This window comes from Epinephelus fuscoguttatus, linkage group LG10 (assembly GCF_011397635.1).
Source record: "Epinephelus fuscoguttatus linkage group LG10, E.fuscoguttatus.final_Chr_v1".
NCBI lineage: Eukaryota > Metazoa > Chordata > Actinopteri > Perciformes > Serranidae > Epinephelus > Epinephelus fuscoguttatus.
In genome coordinates this window covers 19,091,153-19,108,706 of record NC_064761.1, presented here as the reverse complement: position 1 = coordinate 19,108,706, position 17,554 = coordinate 19,091,153, and the positions used below count along the sequence as shown (strand labels likewise).

The 17,554-nt window shown below is 42.1% G+C and overlaps 1 protein-coding gene across 1 annotated transcript in view; it reads left to right on the top strand.

Annotated features, from left to right (window-relative positions):
- rab3ab (RAB3A, member RAS oncogene family, b) overlaps positions 1 to 17,554 on the top strand; it is a 32,193-nt gene that overhangs the window by 7,468 nt on the left and 7,171 nt on the right. Inside the window, exon 2 of the mRNA XM_049588720.1 lies at positions 13,074 to 13,298. Coding sequence (XP_049444677.1) covers positions 13,074 to 13,298 — 225 coding nt within the window. The remainder of the gene's footprint in view (positions 1 to 13,073; positions 13,299 to 17,554) is intronic.

Here is a 17,554-nt window from a genome sequence, read left to right as displayed (position 1 = left end):
CCAGCACTTTGGTCCAGAACAAGTTCCACAAATCATTAGATACCCAACATTTTAAAAAAACATTAGGAAAGAGTCAAAGGGTCAGATCATGCTGCAGCAAATATCACTGAAGTGCTGATTGAAAGAAAAGAGAAAGGTTTAAAGGGCAGAGGTGGAAAGCTTAATCAGAACTTTTAGAAGAAGAGGAGAATCTAAACGGACTGTAAGACCTTGGCTTGAATGTCTGTTTCTAAGTTTAAAACTTATCGCCTAATGCGCTATAACTGCAACACGGCTGACTCAGCCCAGAGAAACTCATCGATAAAAGAGCACATGGCCTGAAATATCTGCTGTGCTGAGTAGACACTTTGGTGCAACAGTAACACGAGCAGATACATTTTTAATAAGGCCGGCCAAAGACGAAATCGAACACCAAACCCCGACTGTGATCAAGTGTGATCTAACTTCCAGCAGGTTTGTTTTAGTCAGTGCCAGAGAAAAACTCTTTGTCACATTTTTAGATTCAGTTTGTTAAAATCTTCCCACCTGACGTTATCATGTAGTTGATTGAGCACGACATCAGATGTGTTGATAAGAGTGTGTGTCTCCACCTGTCGTGTGTGCATTTTTAATTTACGCATCATAAAAACTGAATGAAAATCCTACACGTAAAACATTTTGCAAAAAGACTTTTACCCTTGGCTGAGGAGGAAACGTGGATGTATTGATAAAAACAAAATGCAAATGTACACAGACTGAGTGAATAAATCATGATGCACGTGTGACCTTTTTGTCACTGAAGCTTCAGCTGACAAGATGAAAAATGGCGCCAGGTGAATCTGTGAGGAGACCCCACAGCCTTGTCTCCTATAAATTACATTTATACACAACTTATTTGAAACAGCAAATACATTTTGAGGGAGTATCCACTTGTAGCGACTACTAACCAAAGTGCATTTGTTGCCCAAACCTAAGACAGGATTTTGGATGCAAACCAGAAGTTCTGGTGTCAAGATCCTGTACTTTGCGCGCCCACCATCCTTCCCGACCACTTCCTTGCAAAGTCTACACTGCACAAGCATCTAGTGTTTCATTAGGGGAAAGAAACGTTGTCTCTGAACATAATTCATTCAGTGAATATGTTGCCACAACAACATAATTAAAAAAGCAGTTTAGTAACATGCACACACTGCAGTGGTTCGATGTCACCCACCTGTAGAATCAGCACCACCGACTGTTAACCTGGATGCACTTAACTCATTATAGAATTTTTGAAAATTCATTTCAAGTTTGCACAACATTTGGATGGAAACTTCACCAATAATATCCCTTTAATATGTCATATATTAGCAAGTTAACATTTGTTTCAATCAGTTTGTTACACAGCAGTTACACCTCACAGTTACTGAGTGTAAATAACTTGTAACAGCTAACCTGTACATAAGAACTACTATGTGTGGAGACTAACACAAAAGCTACCTTTTACCTTATATTTCTTTTTCTTATTCTTATTTTTATTGTCTTATTTTGTGATAAAAGTGATAGCGTATGTTACAAAGGCTATTGTGCACAGATACAGGTGTTCCATGAGATTTTGATTTGCTCTTTGGTGTGCCTTGGGCACAAAAAACATCACTGGTGCAACCCGTTTTGACTTAGTGATAAATCTCAACTTAGAAAATACCTTAAGTTATAGCTAGGCAAAGTTTTAACTTTGGACAGATCTTAACCAAACTTAACACCCGTGGGAGATTTTGGAGCATTGTGTTGGTCAGCATTTTGGCCACCATCATCAAAATAATATGATTATAACATGAGTATCTTTTAGTGTTCTTTAATTTGTTCAGGCAGCTTGTTGTGGTTCAACATCATATAAAGACACTTAATGTTGTTCTTTTCTGGTTAACATGTCACCCATCTGTATTTCTTTCAACTAGGTTAGGATTAGAGGGGGTTTTTTGTTAAGTTTTTGCATCAGGAAAATAATCTCTTCAATAAATAAACATTATCTGGATGAGCATATACTGGATCCAATGCTAACAGATTTTAAGTTTACGTATTGTAATGCTCTAGAACAAACCAACCAGGGCTTATAAACAAAAGTCACAATTTTTACATTTTGTGTATCGGGATCTCTTTTAGTTCAAGGCCATTCTTTCAACAGTCCATATAAAAATTAAGGTAAAAACATTTTCAAGACAAGGTATGCCCGTACAACAGTTTGTATAATATCTAATGAATTAGCACTCCACCAATGACAATGACAATGACATACTTCATGGAAACTTATGTACTTAACTTAAAGTTACGTAGCCTAGGTCAGGTTTAAGCAAGTACAGTTATGTAGGTTAGATTTAGGAAAAGAAACATTGTGATGATATACCGTAAAAAAGCTCGGAGTTCACCTGGGGTCCGTTTCACAAAGCAGGTTCAACAAACTCTGAGTCTAATCCTGAACTCTGAGTTGATCTACTCTGAGATAGGAAACTCTGAGTTTCCGGTTCCAGAACAGCTGATGTGAATCAGTTTAATCAACTCGGAGTAGTTTCACCTGGAGTTAAGCGCGTGCACCACGACTATAAAAAGCCAGCATCAATGGAGCCCCGATTCGACGAGTCACCATGGCAACGGGGAAGAGGAGGGCTGCGTTTTTCACCCCACTAGAATTAAAAATCTTAATGCGCTCATACGGCGAGTTTGAACACGTTTTCAAAAAGAAGTGCAACACCGCTGCAGCTGCAAAAGAGAGGGAGACGGCGTGGGAGAACATTGCTGCTCGGGTCAATGCGTAAGTTTACATGTAGTCCTTTGCAACCACACTAATATTACAGGGGAAAACTGCTTGAATGGTAGCCTATTAATTTATTTCATTTAGATGCAATCCCGCGGGAGAAGCGTATTTGGCAGCAGTTCAGGATGAAATATAAAAACATTGTTCAAACAGGTAAGACCTCGGCATAATCTCATGGTGTACCTCATTTTGATCATGTTTTACATTGTAAAGTAAATATTAAGTGGCTGTTTGACTGTGCAGTTGTTTTATCCCCAACATAATACTGTTTTCACACACATAAATGTGTTCTCATCTATATCATGTTCTGTTAAATAATTAAGCCTATTTAAACTAACACAGACTTCTACTCAGCCAGCAGAAAGAAGGCAGATGCCCGTAAAACGAGCACACTTTTCTGACCGCCCTGCATACATGTACAGTTGCCTTACTCAAGTGCTCAGCATCTCCGACATTGTACAAAAAACTTCCATTTGCAAAGAAACGCAGCGCAACACACAATATCTGCTGGGATGTGAGAGCATGACTACGATTGGTAATGTTGCAAATGTAAGGACGGATTAGGTTGTGTATGTAGATGATGGACTGTGACGTGAAACGGTACAGCTCAAAAATATAATTGTCTGGAAATGCTAGAACATCTATGCGCGGTCTGATAACCATCTCTCGACGAATATTTAATTCTCTGCGCAGTAATGCTGCTCCTTCATCCACGGGATCGTTATCAGAAGGACATGCCATGTTAGTGAAAAAAGTCGCCACATACTGTGCCTAATGGACTTCTAATATAGCCTATACTGACTCTGATTTTCTTAATGATTTTTTTAATGACAGACGGCAGAACTACACTACGGCAAAACTCGCCTGCTGACTGAATGAATGAGGAAATCAAATGGAGTGTGTGGCTCTGAAAGAGGGCGGAGACAGAGAGAAACTCATATATTTGTATACATACAAACAGTGCATGAAAGCAACCTTACATTTGCACACATGACTGACGTGGATCATTTCAGACATCAGACCAGTTCTTCTTTTTGTTTTTCCTTGTTAATGTTCAGACCAGTCTTTTCCTGCTAAGAGAATCTAATACGTACACTAGACTGCATAATCATGTGGCACTGGTCTGTAGGCGTGTTGTCCTTTGAGTGCTGTTGGATCAATGAATTGTGGGATGGCAGTATCTCCTGTGGGTCAGTTGACTCAGGCAGGATCTTCGGTTGTCATCGTACTGTATGTCTCCTTCAACCTCTGTGTTTGTTCTCATTTCCTGTGGTTGGTGTGGATTATGCTCTCCCCCTCAGTGAGTCACACTGCAGTTCACTTCACTGCAGAGCAATGAGACTCACATTTTCAGTCATCTCTAAAAAGACTTGATTGGATGCCGATCAAGTGCGGCAGGGTTAAAACGCTGAGTCATGGCTGATTTGAAGTTGTTTACGTCTGCCGCTAATGAACAGTGCAGGAACTGTGGCCCGTTGTAAAGGCTGGAGATGGAGAGTAGTTGGACAAATTAGTATAAATAAGTCCTAATGTTGAATGGATGCCTGAAAATATGAACGCAGTGTGCCAAAAAAGAGCCAAAACATTGAGAACAATGAGCAAGCAACACACCAGAGGGCTAGGTTTTTTTTTAATATGAGAGGATTCTGGTGTCTCAGTCAGTGGATAACTACAAATACTCAGGAATTAGGTTGGACAAAAGTCAAATTTTCAACACTGCTGATTATCTCATAAAGACATTACATTTACACTGGTATTTCTGTACAGGCTAAAGTCCTTGCTTTTCTATGACATCAAGAAAACACTTAGACCAAGGCCTGTTTCTGACTCAGATTGATTTTGGTGAAACTATTTAGAGATCTGCCTCATCATTCACCTTGTCCAAACTTGACCCCCTGTAACACTCAGCCTTGAGGTGCAGGATGTCACTAATTCTAGCTCCAGCCGCCATCATTGTACCTTACACAACACAGCAGGATGGTCGTCTCTCACAATGTGTGGGTTGTGTAGGTAACACTTGAGCATTTAGTCTATAAGATCACCTGGGGCAAATTTCCTACTCAGCTAAGACAGATGATTTTAAATCTGCAGACATAATTAGCAGTAATTGTAGGTCACACAAATGGCTTCAGGTTTAAGGTGCCTTTTATCAACACAGAGGCTGGCAAACCAAGCCTGTTCTCTTTTAAAAAGATTATTTTATGGGCAGTTTTTGTCTTTAATAATGGTATAGCTGAAGGAAGACAGGAAGTATGGCAGAAAAAGTGGGGATGACACGCAGCAGGTCCGCAGGTTGGAATGGAACGCGGGCCGCTACATAGGGCTCAGCCTATATGAGGCACACCCTCTGCCAGGTGAGCTGGAGGTTGCCCCAGTAAGTGAGATCTAATATGGTCCTTGTTCCTGGAACAGTCTGCAGACCAAACCTTACACTTGTGACCCTTACTTCTTAAAATGATTTTAAACTTAGGGCCTGACACACCAAGCTGACGATCAGGCGTCGGTCAACGTTGGGCCGTCAATGAGCATCTGTTGCTTTAGTTGGTGTGGTGTGTCACACACAGCTGCCCCTTGTCGTGTTTTTTCTCTGGTTGGAAGTGGCGACAGCAGAGCCTGTCAGTGAATGAAATCACTCTGATTGGCAGGTCAGCTCAGAGCACAAGAAATGACATGGAAGTGAGGAAAGTAAACAAAGAGAGGGTGAAACCAAAACAAATTTGTTCCATAAGGTCAGACTTTTTTTTTTTAGCCAATGAGCTCTTAAGCAGAAATGGTTTGTAATTGTTTGTATTACATGTATTACATTGTATGCTAGCACACGGTAAATATTCTTTGTTCTTTCAAGAGTGGATTGTGTTGTTAATGTGCTAACTGCCTATCATCTTGATTCCTGGTTTCCCTTTTTGAATGACAAATACAAACAACCGCCACCTGCTAGTATGGAGAGTTATTTACTCTCACAGGTGCAGAACGTACTTGCTAGTTGTTGTTGTTGTTGTTGTTGTTGTTGGCTGTAGTCTTTTCAGTGTTTTCAAGTGCAACTTTTTGGCCAAGACAGACACAAGGAGATGCAACATTCAGCCTTCGTTCTTTGATATTGGTTTGGTGTATTTGGGCCTTTAGAATAAGTAAGCGGTTACAGCTAGCTTCAGTTGCTTCAATTAAGTAACAGTCTCTTGACTAAATATTGCATCCTCGTGAATGCATCATATTATGTGATGTATTTTGTACCTGTTGTAGTGATTTGATGCTGTCGTCCTGTTTGTTTTGGATGCTGCTGTTTAACCTATTCTCAGTTATTGGTCTCACTTGTAAAGGAGGTTTCAATCTCAGTGTGACTCCCTAGTTAAATAAAGGTTAAATGACACTGAGGAACAAATATTGAAATTGACAACCGTGCTGCTATGTTTTCTTTGAGATGTTCTCAAATAAGGCATCTGGGGAAAAAAATCCTATTTTACATGAATAAAACCCGAAATGATGAAAACTGTTTTTGTGTGATTTCTGGTTTCATTACTGTTTTTCAGTTCAGCTTCCTGTGTCGAACCCCATATACAGTTACGTTGTGTGTATCAGGTTTGGTGATGACTTTAACTCACATCTCTGACTGCCTCCTCAGCTTCTTTGCATAAAAACACCACAATGTGTTGAGGAAGGGTCGGTGCTTCTTCATTATTTAACAAGCATCTCTGTGTTCCTTCATGTAAACCGATAGGCCGGAGCTCGAAGGAGGGTGCAGTTGTTTTGCTTGTGCTTTATTCCCTGTGAGTTCTCGTGTTCCGCTGCAGCCGAGTGGAGATAACGGTCTAAATATAGAGCAGGGTGCAGCAACTCCAAGGCCTGTGGGCTCGAGTCATTGTGCTCTCAAGAGTCGACAAGGTTTCCTGAATTGTTTTAGCCCTTGTAGCCCTGAACTCTCGGAGCCCACTCGTAGATAGCGTAGTTGCATACCAGCAAATGTTGCAAGTCTCAGTCATTTAGCTGATTGTTTTTTCTACTGAGGTCAGAATTAAGGTGCCAGCATGCCTCTTCAAAGCTGTTTGTCAGATGGTCAAATGGATTTGGTCGCACGTGTCCGATTATTACTGTGACTTTCCGAAACTGACAATTCACACCCACCTCATGCCATGTTTGGTCAGCTGTGTGGAGGTGGAAGCAGGGTTTGAACTTCTCTCTCTTGCTCTCTTTTTTCATTCTTTACACAACAATTTCTGTCACTATTCACGTGAACAGCCAAGGTCAACATTGTGAATTCTTCCAGGAGACACCTGGATGTGCCCTGTTATCCCCATATGTTACCAGTATCACATCTACACCCCCCCCACCCCCCACATGTATAATAGCCGGCTTGTCATCCAGCCTTCCAAGGTGTACAGTTTTAACACTTTTGATTTCTGATTGACTAGTGTACCAACTTGCTCTTTTAAAGTATAACCAGACCCATATGCGAAGGTCTCCAAGTACACTTCAGTGTAGACCTTTGCAGTAATAGGTGTTAGAGGTAACCCTTCTCTTATGAACTTAGTTTCACACATGTAGCACACAACAGGAGATGTCTGTGTCACAAGCATTCTCACCTCCTGGAAATACTCAGTTTGGTCTAGGCCAAGGGGTGGTGCCTGGGTAGAGCACGCAGAAAGCGGAACATGACGCAGATTACACTGCGATCATGTCACCGTTTCGTAATCTGATCATAAATAGCAAAGTCTCAAACTGTTCCTTGAATTTGTCCGATGATTTTGGCTTTGGTCCTTCCAATAGAATTGCCCATATCTCGTCATCTCTCCAGTTAGACATTTTCATTGGCATCTTTTTGTGATGACCCATGTTCTCCACCCTTGTATGTTTGTTTTCGTACGGTTTTGCATGAATCACATTGTAGAAATCTGATCCACACACCCACTTGCTTGCTGTGAGCCCTTCGGACAGTGACCTGCTGTATTCACACAATCGGACATTAGACCGACTTTGTTCTAGGTAGCCATCAGGGTAAAGTCAGTTTAATGTCTGAGATTCGGAAATTGCATTCTCACATACAGCTCCTCTGGGTAATGTACTGTACAGATAATTTCAGGTTTACGGTGTGTGTGTGTAAGGGTCCATTCAGGTTTGCAGAGAAGCCAACACACACACCCCTCAAATCACAACAACGCATCATGCAGACCTGCACATTAAGCAAGTCGGTTGGTTGCTTAAATTTGTGTCAAGGGGCAGTTTCAAAACAGAGGAAGACAATTTTTAACTTTATACAAATTGTACATACATATATAAAAGAAATAACCACTCACATGTCTCTTAATGTGGCCTGTATATGTCCACCTGCATGCAACCTCAAGCCAGTTCAGGATTTATTAATGATCTGTGTCACATTCAGGCTGTTAAAGGGAAATTTGGTATCCGTCAGCCTGGGTGTTAATAAGTTTGTCATGATAACATTTTACTCACCACAGTTATAGAGATTTCTGAACCTTCACAAGCACAAAAGCAATGTGGGCAAATGGCATGAGGCTCTTCGAGTCCGATCGATAGCAAACAAAGAAAGTAGATCCCTGGAAATTCATGTAGCTGATGAAGGAAATGCATGATCAGCAGATAGCGCTAACCCTGATGTAAATACCTGCCATTGTACATTGTGAGTGTGTACGCCATTGAATTTAAAGTTGTCACTGACATATAATCCTTTGTTAGGGCTGTGATCATTGGTGTAGATGTCAGGCTGCTTCTTTCCTAGGCTGTAACTTTAGCTTTAAGCATGAGACTCCTGTCATTAAGGGACCATCAACAATGTTTGTCACACTTGACCCTAAATAATCCTCTTAAAATGCTGATTTATGGTACATCAAAACAAGCTGTTGATGTTAAAATACAGGTTTAGCAGCTGAATACCAAAGTCCAAACTGACTTCAACGTGCAGCTGGTTGTGCAGTGAATTATTCCTCGCACATCCCCAGCTGATTGTGACTGATTGAGCCATTTGCCTCCACCCTTTTTTGCCAAATTGAGAAAACGCCGATGGGTTTTCTGTTTTCCCCTGACATAGCAATGTGCCGCTTTGATTAATTACCATAAAGCAAATGTGCAGTGTTTAAGCCTGACAAGTTAATCACCATCATCTGTTAGGCTGAGTCTTACAGATGCTGACAGAACCTCATCTTTTGTCTAAACAATCATTAAATGCATGACCTTTATATGAAAAATACCCTCCAATGTTTTTAAAGGGTTTTTTGGGTTTCATTTTATTTAAGTGTGTTTTTTGCTCATGACTGTAAAGGAGGCGGTTGTTAATTCAGATAAGGCAGAAACCCCCCAGAGTTCTGTCCAACACCTACATCAGGAGGAGCAGATGTGCCTGGATGAAGGATTGTGGCACTCTGGCACATATGTCCAGAATTTAAACTATGCAGTCTCTGCATCTAAATCAGCAAGAGTCCTTGATCGTTTAGCTCTATCTCAATTAACGGACTGACATTTTTGTTTATAAAATTTTCTGAAAAACAGTATATTTCCCACAGCCCAAGGAGATGTAGTCAAAAGCTTGTTTTATTTGACCAACAGTTGAGTTTACTCTCATTAATGGCACAGCAAAGCAGCAAATCTGCTCAAACCATCATTTTTTTTTCTTAGACAAAATGATTCAAACGATGACTCAATCAAGCAAACTAATCCTTGCACCTCTACACCTCATTTTCTCAAGTAGTTTTACCTTAAGCTGTATCAGATCAGCTAACTTGTCTTAGCATTCTCACCTTTGTAGTTACAGATTTCTTTATGTTCTTAAGTTATATATAGATCTTCTGTATAGTTATATCCCTTTTGGGGGGTGGATTGGATGCTCTTCTCTGTTGCTCCATTGCTCCTGATTTGTGTTTAAAAAGATTGTTGTGTTTTTCCTGTAAATATCCAGACTGTGTAGTAGATTTTTTCTCCAAATTTCTCTACAATACCTCAGATGTATACATTACGTCTCTCAGTGACAGCTTACTGGCTCCAACCGTGGTTGGGAACACGCTGGCTTATTAACATTAATTTTAGCTTGGCTTGTTCTTAGCTGGTAACCAGCTTGTAGTGGTCCGGACCACTCTGCAAAAGGAGGGATGGTTAAGTGTTCAGGTGCCATTCACAACAATGACATTACTTCTCATGAGGCTTAACAGTAGCCCTGACATTATCCAGAGACCTAATTCTGTTGACTATGATCACTCTTTGCTGCATGAGTCTTCACCATGACACCCTGAGAAAGCTGCTTCCCTCCATACGCAGAGTGAAACACACTTCACACCCTCACAGGTTACCCACAAAGCCACTGCCCTTAAAGGGATAGTGCACTCAAAAATGAAAATTCAGCCATTATCTACTCACCAGTTTGCCGATGGAGGCCCTGGTGAAGTTTTAGAGTCCTCACATCCCTTCCGGAGATCGGTGGGGGAGCGGCTAGCACACCTAATGGCTGACGGCGCCCCAGACTAACGTCCAAGAACACAAAATTGAAACCACAAAATATCTCCAACATGCTCATCTGTAGTGATCCAAGTGTCCTGAAGCCTTGACATAAAAAGATGTTTCAAAAAACATCATTTGAACTCTGTTTTTATCCTCACTGTAGCCTGTAGCTCTGACTGCTTCTCTGTGCTCCGCGTTCACGTGTGCGTGCTCAGGGTGATCGGTGATGCACAGTATCTGAAGAGCAGCAGTCTCGTCAGTACTGATGTCCAGATTCTCAAGTGCAGGCATCACCAATTCCCAGTCTGAGCAGCAAAGACTTTCATCATCCGTTGGCATTGCTTTGCATTTGAAACAACTACACCACCAGGTTTCCAGTGCTCGACTCCGGTATTCTGCGGCTGGCTGAGGGTTAGGCTCATGAGCTGCGGTGGATGCTTCGTCCAGTAGACGCGGACACGGAATTCAGGTTACTGGACGAAGCAGCCGCCACAGCTCATGAGCCTAACCCTCAGCCAGCCGCAGAATACCGGAGTCGAGCAACGGAAACCTGGTGGTGTAATTCAAATGAGGTTTTTCGAAACAACTTTTTATGTCGGGGATTCAGCACACTTGGATCGCTATGGATGAGCATGTTGGAGTTATTTTGTGGTTTAATTTTTGTGTTCTTGGACGTTAGTCTGGGGCGCCATATGCCATTAGGTGTGCTAGCCCCTCCCCCTGCCGATCTCCGCAAGGGATGTGAGGACTCTAAAACTTCACCAGGGCCTCCATCGGCATATGGGTGAGTAGATAATGGCTGAATTTTCATTTTTGGGTGCACTATCCCTTTAAAGGGGGAAAAGGATGAGCTGGAAACTTGCGGCATAGATTTCATCATAGAACCTCATGGTGCCACCAAATCTTACCCTAAAACTTTTATCACCTTACTTGAAAGAAAGTTTCAGGAGTGGATCAAAGAATTTTTTTTTTCTTTCAGAAAAGGTCTATTTTGGGGCGTCGGTGGCTTAGTAGTAGAGCAGGCGCCCCATGTACAAGGCTGTTGTCGCAGCGGCCTGGGTTCGAGTCCAGCCTGTGGCCCTTTGCTGCATGTCATCCCCCCTCTCTCTCCCCCTTTCACACTTAACTGTCCTGTCCATTAAAGGTAAAAAAAAATATCTTTAAAAAAAAGAAAAGGTCTATTTTAAAGTGCTGCCACCAATATTGATGTGGGAGGAGAGTGAGGTAGTCTGGTTAGTTGAATTAAATTAGTCAAGTTAAATTGTACAACACAATTTTCATGTAACAGGTTGTATTAGGACCCAATTGCAGCACACAATGAAGCCAGGAACAGTTGGTAATGACGTTTAATAGCACAACTCAGCAGGCACAGGGCAGGTAAACACAGGGCAGTTCTCTCTTCACAAAGTCTCTGATGGCCTGGCTGGTCTGGAAGGTCAAATCGGGCCGGGAAGCAGGTGAGTGGGCGGTGACATTGGCCTATAAGGCAGGAGACAAAGTCATGAAGACCAGAGATCCGGAACCATGTAAACACACTGTCCAACCAGACAAGCCAGTAGGGTACAGGCAGAGAGTAGTAGGTCAGTACCCACAGGACGTGCACACAATTGCAAGTCTGGCTACATGGTGAAAATCTCTGGACCACAGGAAACACACAGTCACACTGTAGCGTTGTTGTCGGATGGTTAATGTCAAGCAGCCACAAGCAAACAGGAACCAAGGACGCAGACACAGGTCTCATGGTCAGGGACAGAATACTGATGCATTCACTGGAAATCAGACGAGGCAGGCAGGTCAGAGGCGGGCAGGGTTGGCAACAGGAAATCAATCTGGAACAAAGTGCTAGAGAGTCTTGCATGAATGGTGAAGAACAATCTGGCAACGAGTGTTTGTGAGGCTGGAGTATTTATACTGGCTGTGAGCGATGAGGAACAGGTGAACTGAGGAGCCTTGGTGATGTGAGCGTGACTAATGCTGAGGTGCTGAAAACCAGGGTGAATTGAAAATTACTGAATGGGAGCTGGGTGACTGGGCACAGGTAAAGCCTGAGAAAAAAAAATGTAGAACTTTTTATTTGACAGTCACACTGCTGCATTTTAATACAGAAACGCTACAAGAAATCCTGTAGATGGACTCATCATAAGCTAAATGTGACTAATTACAAAAAAAAAAATCACTTTTTTTTGCTCTCTCTGCAGCAAACTCAGTGGTAAAATCTGTGTAATATCTCAGATGCCATATCCTTTTATTGTTAAAATAGTATGGTATACCCTGGACCTCCACCCAGGAAGAAATCATGCTGTGCTCCATGTACCTCAGAGGTCAAAGCTGGGAATGATGTCACACCCGAGTTGTCTGCTTTTCAGCTCAAGTCAGAAAAATAAGATATTGTTAGCAATACTAGTTCAAGCCAGGTTAGCTGTTGTTAGCAATCTAATTGATTACAATGCATTATGCTGTATTTTGCACATACAGTCCACAAAGGAACATGTCCACAGGAGGACACAGGACAGGACTGTCTGTATGACCATTTTAATGAGACACAAATCAGACAGAAGTGCTACAGGTTTCAAGCCATCTTGAAATTTAGAGCTTGGGGTTGGTGAAGTTCCTCTGACTTCAAGGCATTCCAGTTGAAATTTCCAACTGGGATTTCCAAAATTCCATAGATGTTTTTTTTTTTTTCATGTGACTTTTGTATTGTCACTAGACAGACACAAAATTAGCTTTAAAGTTTATTGGGTTAGGGCATCAGACTGCATTGTGAGGCTCTGTGCAGTTGCACCACTTGCAGCAGCCACGACTGAACTCACAGCGGCCATTTGATTAAAGTTCTGTGTTTCTCCTTTGTCCCTGTCCACAGATGGCCTCAGCAACAGCGACCTATGGGCAGAAGGAGTCTTCGGACCAAAACTTTGACTATATGTTCAAGATCCTCATCATTGGCAACAGCAGTGTGGGCAAAACCTCCTTCTTGTTCCGCTATGCCGATGACTCCTTCACACCGGCCTTTGTCAGTACGGTGGGCATCGACTTCAAGGTGAAGACCATCTACAGGAACGACAAGAGGATCAAATTACAGATCTGGGTAAGAAATGTTGAGTTTCCTAGAAGGGGAGTTCATGAAACAGATAATTAACATGTATGTATGCGGTGAATTTCAGGCTGACGTTCAGTGAGTCCCACTGATTTTCTTCACCCAACCTTTTAACACAGATGACACAACAGGGTCTGCCTCTAGTATGACATATAACATATGAGTAGACTCACAAGTCAGTCTTTAGACGCTTTGCTTAACTCTTGTGCTCGTAAACATAGTCCTACTGCGTTAAAAGTTTTAAACAAAGTCGTTGTAAGTCCTTCATTTCCACAATCTTGTGGACTGAGCACACGTTTGATAAAATGGAGTTAAATCTCTCGGCATCCATTTTCAAGCTGTCTGTGTGTTTGTTTCCTTGTGGATGAGAAAAGGGGGAGTGCACATTTCCGGGAGGGCATGTCCTTTTAAAAAAATGCAAGAGCCGTTGCTTTGTTGCCGGCCATTTTCTCCGGTGTGTTAAACACACTTTAGAAAGGAGTGTCCCCAGACTATCAGAAGGCGGAGATCTCTGATTGTCTGGTGGCGAGACTAACATGTGAGCAGCATTTTCACATATGATCTTTGAGCTACATATTTCCAACCTTGTTTACTGTGCTTCCACCATGTTTCAGGTGTATTTGTTTTTTCTGTCCTCTATTCATTTCTGCACAGTTCCAGGATAGATCTGCTGAAGTTGTTAGAGGTTTTCTGCACTGTTATGGCTGCAAAGGCAGCACCTGTACAGACACAAAGTGGCCTCTTAATTCCCTGGGCATTGGTATGCATCAAACAAAATGCATGTTGTATAGCTGAATGTTTGAAAGCCCCTCTCCTTCACACCATAACACAACTATTTCTGTCACTTTTAATGAAAACAAACGAGTGAAACATTATTGCAAGCCATTATTCACCAAAGCATTTCACCCAGTTCAGAGCAGCTACAAACACTTTTGCATTTGGTGTTCACACAACATGTTGTACAAATTAGTTTTGAGCATACCAGCACCTGCTCCACATCTGAGGCATGTTTCCAAAATCAGGATTAGAAGGTGAGCTAGACTCAGATGATGCTCTGTCCTCGAAATACTGAATCTCTAAAGCAACGCCTGAATGTTAGTCCTGTTTTTTACGATGTCTAATGATACAGTAAATAACATTTCATAAGATATTTCATAACATGTTCAACAGAGCAGCAGGCTCTGTGAAACGCTGCCCTTTGGTGCAGTTTTATTACGCAAACTGTCCTCAGATCACAGTAAACACACACATTTGCACGCAGTGTTGTCCTCTCTGCAGCCTGCTCATTCAGCTGACCCTCAGATGGGGTCGAATACAATAGAAGTAATAATGACCAAAACACAGTGAGTAACTCTGCTGTGCCTTTAGGAGGAAACAGGGTGGCGTTTGTTGCATTAGAAATGTGTTGTCTCCTGAGGACTCAGCAGTAAACACAATCATAGAGCAGAGTAAAGACAAGCTCCCCGAGGAACCAATCAAAGCATCATCTCCACCTTTACTACATGGTCTGCTGCAGACAGAGCAGTGATGGTGAGCAGAGCCTTGTGTGTGTGTGTGTGTGTGTGTGTGTGTGTGTGTGTGTAGAGCTGTCTCTGTTGTCAGCCTTTGCCAGGTCTTGCCTCTGGTAAGGCAGACATATCGGCCAATCAGAGCACGAGAAATAGATGACTGGGTGCTGCTCTCCCCTCCCCCACTACAACACATCTCACCCGAGTAGATATTAAACACACACACACACACACACACACACACACACACACACACACACACACACACACACACACATAAAATCCCCCCATCTCTCAGCTGAGAGTAAAAATGAAAATGGTTGGTCATGAGCTCAAAAGTCAACATACAGTATGTACACATTTATTTCACAGTGTGCAGTTAATCCCATTTATATAGATTAATGCAGATGCACACTTATAGAGTGTGTCATACATATTATCTCACTTGAAACAGTAGCATTATTTCCATTAATTCAGTGTGTATTATGTTGAACAGTAAATGCCACAATGTTGGTGTTCTGTAGATCACAATGAAGGTTGCACACCCTCTTTTTTCAGATGTTGGGCTGACTATATTATCAATAATTAATAAAGCCCAAATATTTAAAAACTGTATATTTTCCCTTTAAATTTAAAAATTTGATTCTTTTCTTTCTTGATTTTCTCAAGTATTCATGACAAGTTTACGTCCAGCCTCTCACCGTATTAGACCAGTTAACTGGATTATATCTCCCTGCTGTAAAAAGAACACGAAAGACGAAACGAAAGATGAGTACTCCAATGTGTTCATTATGTAACACCACTCAGTGCTACCTACACGACTACACATTTTAGGTATAGAGCTGATACTCTCATCCTAAGTGGCCTGCAGCACACTGAGTGGATGAACAGGACATAAAGCAGCAGTACATTATAACCAGCAGTATGGAAATGTCAGAGCTGCAGCTCGCTACAATACATCTCACATAATATTCTGTAGTGTGAGTGTGTGAATATGAACATTAATGAGCCCAAGAAAGGAACAGAAAAGCCAAGAGGTGTATCTGTGTACAGCCTGTTGGTTTTTTTTGCATTTTTAAAGGGAAAGTTCACCACAAAATCAAAAACACATTTTTCCTCTTTCCTGTAGTGCTATTTATCAGTCTAGATTGTTTTGATGTGAGCTGCTGAGTGTGTGAGATATTGGCTATTGAGATGTTTTCCTTCTCTCAGATGATGACCAAATCTGGCCCTGGTGACACCCTTGCAATATGCTCTGGAAATTTAAGCTGCCTCCCAAGGTCCACTTTCAGCTGCCAGTCACAAGCTGAGGCTAGCAGCCCAGTTGAGACCTTACGCTCTGCCCGAGGTTTCTTGCCTGCTCTGACAAAGGCAATGTTGTGGCTTGCTGGGAGCTGATGTTACCTCTGCTGGATGTCCGCCACTGCCTTCAGCACCTGGTCATGGCACCAGGAGTACCTCCCCTTTCCCAGGGCTTTAGGGCAGCAGCTCACAATGTGCTCTGGGGAACCTCTTGCTGGGCACAGTGGACATGCTTGGGTTTTTGCTAGCGCCCAGCAATGCAGGTTGGACGAGCTTGGGAGTTCACCATACACTGACTGGATCAGGAAAGAATAACTGCACAAAAGGAAGTGTGCATCCACTGCTAGCTGACTTAGCACCACTGAGCTAGCTAATGTTAGAGCTCAGCCAAGGAGGACACTATTAACGTTTACATCTTGCACTGTTAAAAGCACCAACCTGTTGTCCATGAGTAGATGCACGCTTCCTTCTGCGCAGTGACACAGTTGAGAGGTATAATTCAGTTGAAGGAAAATAGTTCCTACATGAAACTGCTCACACACATCAAAACAATCTAGACTGATAAATAGCACTACAGGAAAGAGGAAAAACATGGATTTTTTTGTTTGGGGGCGAACTGTCCCTTTAAGCAGTGTATTAACAGTTGATAAATGGTTTGTGATACACCTAGTCGTAGTTGTAAGCAATTTGTGAATACTCGTAAGTAACGAGGTACACCAAAAAGCTGTCCGTTCACAGTAGCGGCAGTGATTGCAGCTGGTTCCATGTCAGTCTCAGTCTGTTGCTCTGCTGGTCTCCACACTGACTGAAGAGAGATGCTGTTGGACCAGGAGCTGCTCGGCTGGGTATCAGAAACACCGGGCTCTGGTTCTCTGAGCATTCATTAGGGCTTAGTACTGACATCCAATCTCACATGGGTTTGGGGCCAAGCACAGAGAGAGAGCGCGAGGGAGAGGGAGGCCGGATCACTGTTTGATAAAACCTGCAGCAAAAATAAAGGTGATGAAGATTTTATAAACGGTAGGCCCTTTAATACGCTGGCTGTACTGGAGCACCTGTGAATTATGGGTCAGTGTGACATGTTGAATGTTAAGACTTTCTTTAGGCTCAGGTATTCTGAAATCATTACAGAGAACCCAAAGTTGTTTTTTGGTCTTAAATTTGTGAATAATTTCTCAAATAAGTTCCTGAATCTTTGCACTGTGTCTATACATCTCATAAAACACTTTGTGTTTTGTTTTGTTGTTTGTTTGTTAAAATCGGGTATGTAAATCTTGCAGGACACAAGATTGGTGAACATGACTCTAGCTATGAGAGAGTGGTGTGTCGTAAACCGATCAAGGATTTCTTTTTCTGTCTTTAAATACAAAACCAGGTAACATTAAAAATGATTCGACAGCTTGTGAATTTGGCCTGAAATTCTGCACCATACAGATT